Here is a 7,942-nt window from a genome sequence, read left to right on the forward strand (position 1 = left end):
ATGTAGTAGTAGTAGTGGTAGTAATATTAGTAGTAATATTAGAATAAGTATTAGTATTCAAAGTTTTAGAATAAGTGGTGATAGTGGTTCTACAAGTAGAAGTAGACGTGATAGTAGTAGTATAATTAGTTGTATTAGAAGTAGTGGTAGTTATAGTAGTGGTAGTATTAGTAGTAGTAGTACACGTAGTAGTACGAGTTATAGAGTGTGTAGTAGAACTAATAGTATTAGACATAGTAGTACTAATATTAGTGGTAGTAGTATTGGAAGGAGAAATAGTTGTATATCTGAAAGTTGGAAGTACAATAATAGTAGAAATAGTAGTATATAGTGGTAGTATTAGAAAGAGAAATGGTAGTATTATTGATTGTATTAGTAGAAGAAGGATAAACAGTTGTATTAACAATAGTTAAAAGTACAAGCAATAATACTAGAAATATTAGTGTAAAGTAGTAATAGAAGAATAAGAAAAAGCAGTATTAGAATCAGAATCAGAATCAGAATCCCTTTATTGTCCCGCGAGAGGAAATTCGTTTTAACAACAGCAAGAGCAATGAGTTGTAGAAGTAATAGTAGTGTAAGTAGCAGTACTAGTACAAGTGGTAGCAGAGGTTGTAAAAGTAGTAGCACGTCAGTGGTTCACTCACACAGATGTTGTTGCGCTGAAGTGCAGCTTCACAGAGAGGTTTAGTGTTGACCTTAACAGAAAAGTGTGTTTGAGGAAATGTGTGGACATTTGAAGGTTGTGCAACAGCAGCAAGAGTGAAGCTCAAGGAAACACGTCAATCTGTGAAGGATTGATTCACGTGAGCTGGTGAGATAGCGAACACTGGAGACGTCTCGGATCTCTTCACTTTGAAAGATGATCTGCTCTGGGCGAGTGTTCTGAGATTTCCTACAGATCCACCTGGTAAGTTGAGCAGGAACTTATGCTGAGTTTTAAACCCCGATAGAAGAAGTACTGGAGAGTAAAAGTCGGGTTTCATTTAGAACCTCCAGACTCTTTCTACTAGAAAAATAATGAATTAACGATTAGTCAGCTTTTACATTCTTGTTCCGTGAGGGAAAATAACCTTTGCTCTGCTGTTTGAGTCATGCTCAAACAAATCCAACTATTCTTCAAAGCGCACTCGATAACACCGTCGCCATGACGACCAGGAATGATCTAAATCATGTTTACCAGAGCAGACCCAGGTTTAATATTGTAGCAAACAAACGTGTTTAAATAAGGTAAAGCAGCTTTGAGGAGCAGCTGCTGAGGTCTTGTATCTCCAGGAAGTTCCTCCTTCATTTGTTTCTTCCCCTCAGAGCACAGGGACATCATGGCGTCACGGACTCTCCTGGTGGCCGCTCTGGTTCTTCATCTACAGGTGTGTGTTTCTGCTCTTTCAGTTGAGGACATTTTAGCTTGGACCAAGAGCTTGCTGATGTATTTACATAAATTCATTTTAAAATATTTATACGAGGGATAAAACCTGAGCTTTAACCTCGTCGGACCCACAACATCTCAACATCTTATACATCTGATACACAACATTAAACCTATTTAAGTCTAAACAAAATGGCAGCTATTTACACCAAATATTTATACAGCAGATACTAAAAAGATTTAAACACAGGCAAAAAGTTTCAAAACTCAACCCAAACATTTTTGTACAAATTGTATAAGAATGAGATTTGTTACATGAGCTACTATCTTATCATACGTATGTAGTCCTTCTTATCCCAAATAGCATCAATGAAGGAAACAAATACATCCAGGAGCTCAAATCTTAACCCTTGCGTCATCTCAGGGTCAAGGTGACCCGAAGGCCTGAAAACAAATGCATTTGTGGTATTCCTTGTGTTGTCTCTGGGTCAATGTGACTCTAAGGCCTGAAAACAAATGTGTTTGTGATATTCCTTGTGTTGTCTCTGGGTCAAGGCCAACGACCTCCCCTGCCTCCAGAAATACATATGCAGTGGTAGAGGTCGTTCACCTTGACCCAGAGACAACACAAGGGATACTAAAAATACATTTGTTTTCAGGCCTTCGGGTCACCTTGACTCTGACATGACACAAGGGTTAAGAGATGGTTTGATACCCGTACCCTCCAGTACTTTGCCTTTTTTGCTCTTTTTCTCATCTCTTACTTACAAAACAACGTATTATTCTTGAATAATATGTATCAATTTGTTAATTAATTTTTCAAATAAATGCAGTTGCATAAATAGAAACGTTGGAAAACTAACCAAATAAAAACCCTGAAAAGATGAATGAAAAAAAGATGGTAATATACAGAAAAATCGTCAGCTCAATTCTTCATTTATGAACTTAAAAAGCAGATTTAGTTAATGTTTGCATGAAGGACAGATTACTTATGTCTTATTTCCCTTTGTTGAAATAAAAATGTACAACAAATGGAAATCAATCTTGTTTTGTTTACGTGTATTAGCATCAATTAAAAATGTTATGATGCAGGACCACCACTAACACGACTCTCACACCGACAGGAAACCACGTGTATTGACCGATGTCAGGTCAATGGATTCAAGGTCCGCTGTGCTGGACTGGGTCTCCAGTGGGTTCCCACTTTCGGGCCGAATATCACCCACCTTTACTTGGAAAATAACAATATCAGTGAGATCAACAGCTCATCTCTCCGCAGTTACCCAGAGTTGTTGGACCTGGATCTCGGGAATCAACTGGTGAAACTTGTCATCAGGAATAACAGTTTCCTGGCGCAGACCCAGCTGGTGCGCTTGGTCCTGGGCAACAATGCGGGCCTCAGTCTGGAGCTCAGAGCTTTTGCTGGTCTGTCCAATTTACAGCAGCTGTACTTGGACTCTTGTGAACTAACAGACTCTTTTCTGTCGGAAAGCTTTCTCGAGCCGGTTTTGTCTTTGGAGTTTCTATACCTGTTCGGCAACGCGATAGAGAGACTCCGTCCAGGACTTTTCTTTTTCAAGCTCCGAAAATTGACCCAATTGGACCTCAAGCTGAATCAAATCAGTGAGATATGTGAACCGGATCTTGAGGGCTTCCAAGGAAAAAGCTTCTCATATCTTAACATGAATTCAAATCATTTGTTCAAAATGGCAGACGGGGGCCTTGACTGGAAGAGTTGTGGAAAACCATTCAGCAAAATAGTCTTTGATATCCTGGACCTCACCTCGAATGGGTTCAACACGACCGGTTCGGAAATGTTTTTCAACTTATTGGAGGGGACGCAGATTCATCAACTTAAATTTTCGGCCAACATTGGTAAAGGTTTTTCTCATAACAACAACCCGGACCCGGACAAGAACACCTTCAAGGGCCTCGCCTTCAGCCGTGTGGACTACATGGACTTGTCTGGAAACAGGATTTTCGCTTTAGAGGAATCTGTTTTTTTCCATCTGAAGAACGTCAGAATCCTCGACGTCTCTGTCAACAAGATCAATATGATCAACGGGGGCGCGTTCGGCGGTCTCCAGGGACACCTGCTCATGCTCAACCTCTCCTTCAACCTGCTCGGAGAGGTTTACGAGGCCACCTTTAGAGACTTGACTCTCTTGAGGGTTTTGGATTTATCCTACAACAACATAGGGCAGCTAGGAAGCAATTCCTTCCTAGGACTTCCGTCTTTACGAGGGTTGTATCTGACCGGAAACTCACTGCGTAAGCTCGGTTTTCCGGCTCGATTACCCAGCTTGGAATATCTGCTCCTGGGAGACAACCGGCTTCAATCCCTGTACAACATTGTGGACTGGGGCTGGACCACCACTCATTTGGAGTTGAATGATAACAGACTTGAGAATCTGGAAGATGTTTATGAAATCATACGTGGCTTAAAGGGTCTTCAAAATTTGTTTTATGGCGGGAATTTCATCAGGTGGTGCACCTTTAGCCAGAACGATGTGATTCCTCGTAACAACACGTTGCAAGTGCTGGATCTTCACGCCAGCTCCCTGCAGGTCATCTGGTCACAAAACATTTGTCTTGACCTGTTTCACAACATGGGGAACGTTCTGGGTTTAAACGTGAGCTTCAACGCTCTCACAGCTCTCCCGCCTGGAATTTTCTGTGGCCTCAGCTCAGTCATAGAAATGGATCTCTCTTCCAACTCCTTGACTTATCTTCAGCAGGACGTCTTTCCCAGGAGCCTGAAAACCCTTTTCATCTCAAACAACTTCCTGGCTTCACCGGACCCACAAACCTTTGCATATCTTGTCAACATCGATCTTGCCAAGAACCGTTTTTACTGCGACTGTAAACTTGAGCCCTTCCTGACATGGTTGAACGTCACAAATGTGACCTCCATGAGCCTCCTTGAGGACTGGAGATGCGAGTTTCCTGCCGAAAACTTGGGCGTACCTCTGCTCGATTACTCCGCCATCGTAGAACCTTGTGAGGGTGATGATGAAGAAGACGTGCAGGAGCTTCAGTTCGCTCTTTTCATCTTCTCTGCCACCCTGGTCTTCACTTTGATTCTCGCTGGTATAGTATACGCACATCTACGTGGTCACATATACATCATCTACAAAAAGATGGTAGGGAGAGTTATGGAGGGTCCCAAACACGTGACCCCCTTGGAGGACTTCCAGTACGACGTCTACCTGTGCTTCAGCAACAACGACTACCAGTGGGTGGAGACGGCTCTGCTCAAGAAGCTGGATGACCAGTTCTCTGAAAGAAACCTCCTGCGATGCTGTTTTGAGGCCAGGGACTTCCTGCCTGGTGAAGACCACCTGTCCAACATCAGGGAAGCCATCTGGGACAGCAAGAAAACCGTGTGTGTGGTTTCGAAAGAGTTCCTCAATGGTAATTATTTTTTATTTCCATGTTTTTACTAAATTCTTCCTGCCTTTCCCATAATGGTTTGTGGATCAGAATCTACTGATGGTTCCTGAACACGGTTCAGGACCAGAGGAGAGAAATCCTTCCAGGCTGTTGCTCCTAAGCTTTGGAACGATCTTCCTCTCTCTTTGCGCTTGATGGATCTACTGACTCCTTCAAGAAACATATTAAGACATTTTTATTTGTTCAGGCTTTTTCTTGATTTTCTGGAACTCCTGTGTTGTTCTCAGTATTATCTTGATCTTTAAAGTATATACTTTATTGAATATTGTTTTGATTGTTTAAGCGCTTTGTGACCCTGATCTGGAAAAGCGCTATATAAATAAAAATTACTTACTTATTTACTTACTATCATCGTGGTCCCCCTGATCCAATAATCCATCGTCTCTTCTCGCATGTGTTTCCAAACCAACCGTCTCAAAATAGTCCCTCAGATTAAATATTTTCATTACATTTTTCATCCACCAAAATGAAGATGGAAGATTTTTTTTTGGCACAAAATACCCAAATATTCCCAGATAAATGAATCATAATTAAGGAGGGCAAATCTGGCTAAATGATAGTCATTTTATGTGGCCCGTTGGAAATTTGGCTAAAAATCAGATTAATGTTCATGTTGATATTATACAAATGGATCTATATAAACAGCACTCACCCGAAATGTTGCTTTTCTTCTAGACGGCTGGTGTCTGGATGCGTTCAGTTTGGCCCAAGGTCGTATGCTGGAGGAGCTGACGAACGTTCTCATTATGTTGGTCGTAGGAAAGGTCTGTATGAACCTTGTGTTTTTTAACTTTGCTTACAAAAGCTCAATGTAAAACAAAGAAACAATTCGCTCTACAAATATATATTTTCAAAAATAAATGTCACCGTTCTATTTGACAAAAACACACACTATTAGACACAACAAGTATTGTTAGCACAGCTAAGCTTAAAATGTATTGTAAAGAATATTCCTTAGATTTAATAAAACATGTCTATCAGTAGATTTAATAACTTATATATATATAATGAATTATTGATAAACAGCTAAATGTTCTTGTAGATATAGTTATCAACTAAACATTGCAAAACACATTAATAATTTAATTTTTTTTTTATAAAAACACAAACATCTATAATCTCTGTGGTGAGCACATGTTAGAAACTACTAAATGTAAAAAAAATGTAAAAATAGTAAAAAAGCAGGACTTTAAAGGCATTCATCTTGTGTTTGCTTCTATTAGTGTATCTTTGCTTTTCTCAGTTAAACACACAATTTCATACATAGAAGTATTTTTGACAATTTGAAGCGAGTAAGCTAAACTAAGCTAAACTAGGCTAAGCTAGGCTAAGCTAAGCTACGCAAAAAGTCTCGAACTTAGTGATATTGAATAAACAACGTCAGCTGATGAAGTCTTAAATATTTCACAATTTATTTTTAATCGAGCAATAAACTATTTTTGCAGAATTTCTTACCAAATAAAGTAAAATATGTAACTTTTCTGACCTGAAGGTGTCGCATTACCAGCTGATGAGGTTTGCTGCGATGAGGGCTTTCGTCCAGAAGAGGGAGTACTTGACGTGGCCGGAGGACCCGCAGGACCTGGACTGGTTCTACGAGCGACTGCTGTCGCGGATCCTCCAAGAAACCAAGTTGCAGAAACAAGAACCAGGCGACGTCGGAATCGAGAACCAGAACCAGATCGAACTGGAGGAAATTCAAGCTAACTGAAGTCTTTCCTGTTTTAAGGCGGGTTGTTGTTGTAAATAAACGGATCTCAAGTCAAATAATAAAGTGAATTATATTTAAAATATATGTTTTAATATTAAATATTTGTATATTTTTAATTTCTACTGGGTCTTAGTGTGCAAATTAATTTAAAAGGAAACAGAATCGTTTGTGGTTAAATGTAATTGAAGTACATCGTAATAAAAAGTACATACTTTTTTTTCATTTGGAGTTTTCAAATTTTTTCATGCGAGTAAATCCAAGACTAGAAAATAGATGAGAAAACCTGAAGTGTCTAGCATACATTTGTTACCTATTTAAAGCATGAAATCCCGTTAATTCGTGTTTCAAATCAAATGATCGTTGAAGGACCAGCAGCTGGGTTTCTGCACAGGAAGCTACCGGTCCCAGAAAAGGGCTTCTTGTCACGTGGCTCCGGCGTCCTGGTCTGGACTTTATGATCCAGCTGTTGTCCACATCAGACTCCTGCTGCTTATTCACTGCGAACACTCCATTACTCTGACATCCACACTTGTTCATAGAGTCTCTGCACGTCGGAAGTCTGACGCGCACTTCCTGTCAAAGAGAGCATTTTAAATTCCTCACTTCCTGAACATGTGTTCCATTTAAAGGGGTTTGAATTAAATGCATAGTTTTTTGTTCTTGTAGATGAACCTGCCTCATATTTCTGCTTCTCTGTTGACACTGTCTTAAACTTTTATGATGACACACGTAGGCCTAAATATATTTATCATTTTTTTAAATATTGGGTGAATAAAGTAACCTTTCGGTTATGCTTGTAAAGATTTTCTACTTCTTTTTCATCAACCTACTCTAAATAATACTTGTTAAAGTTTCCCTTTGTAGATTTATCAATTTTTTCTTTCCGTTCATGTGTTCTTTTTGTGATATTTCTGTCCCTTCAGGTAGATAGAAATTAAATTAAATTAAAAAAAAAGAATGTTTGTTTACATGTTCAACATCATTTTGCTGCTTAAGAGAGTTTTAATTCACATTTTACTGCAAAACCACTTGTTATGTCACAAAAACCACTTCACTGAATATTGAAATATGTAGTTTGAAATGTTTGTTTTTTAGACACAAAATAAATGTTGTCTTTCTGACGTTGTCTAGTAAAAAAATAACACAAATTACCATTTAAGGCATTTTCTTTGGTCCTTCATCATGTAATATTGTAAAAAAAAAAGAAGCATTATTTCATGCATTATTAAACAATTTCCTGAAGGACACCTCCTGAAGGATCAATAAAGTTCTACCTTACCTTATTATTTTTGCTTAAAGAAATCTGGATGAATCGCACATATACTTGAGTGACTAGAGACCAGATCGACTCACGGCTCAAGAAACTGAACATCTGTGGGAGAAACAAGCCTGTCCCGGAGAGACTGGGC

General features: G+C 39.2%; 1 protein-coding gene across 1 annotated transcript; it reads left to right on the forward strand.

The window, feature by feature from the left end:
* Positions 1–768: 768 nt before the first annotated feature.
* On the forward strand, positions 769–6,676 carry tlr5b (toll-like receptor 5b). The gene is made up of 5 exons (XM_087805906.1): positions 769–910; positions 1,309–1,370; positions 2,494–4,783; positions 5,498–5,586; positions 6,315–6,676. The coding sequence occupies exons 2-5, from the start codon at positions 1,323–1,325 to the stop codon at positions 6,531–6,533; spliced, it is 2,646 nt and encodes an 881-aa protein (XP_087662032.1). The 5' UTR covers positions 769–910; positions 1,309–1,322; the 3' UTR covers positions 6,534–6,676.
* The last annotated feature ends 1,266 nt before the right edge of the window (positions 6,677–7,942 follow it).

The sequence above is a fragment of the Callionymus lyra genome, chromosome 13, assembly GCF_982586985.1.
Source record: "Callionymus lyra chromosome 13, fCalLyr1.hap1.1, whole genome shotgun sequence".
Classification (NCBI taxonomy): Eukaryota; Metazoa; Chordata; class Actinopteri; order Syngnathiformes; family Callionymidae; genus Callionymus; species Callionymus lyra.

Coding starts and splice junctions, on each gene's coding strand:
- tlr5b (XM_087805906.1), top strand. CDS start 1,323: ATGGCGTCACGGACTCTCCTGGTGGCCGCTCTGGTTCTTCATCTACAG. Junction 4,784..5,497: donor TTCGAAAGAGTTCCTCAATG/GTAATTATTTTT, acceptor CTTTTCTTCTAG/ACGGCTGGTGTCTGGATGCG. Junction 5,587..6,314: donor TTATGTTGGTCGTAGGAAAG/GTCTGTATGAAC, acceptor TCTGACCTGAAG/GTGTCGCATTACCAGCTGAT.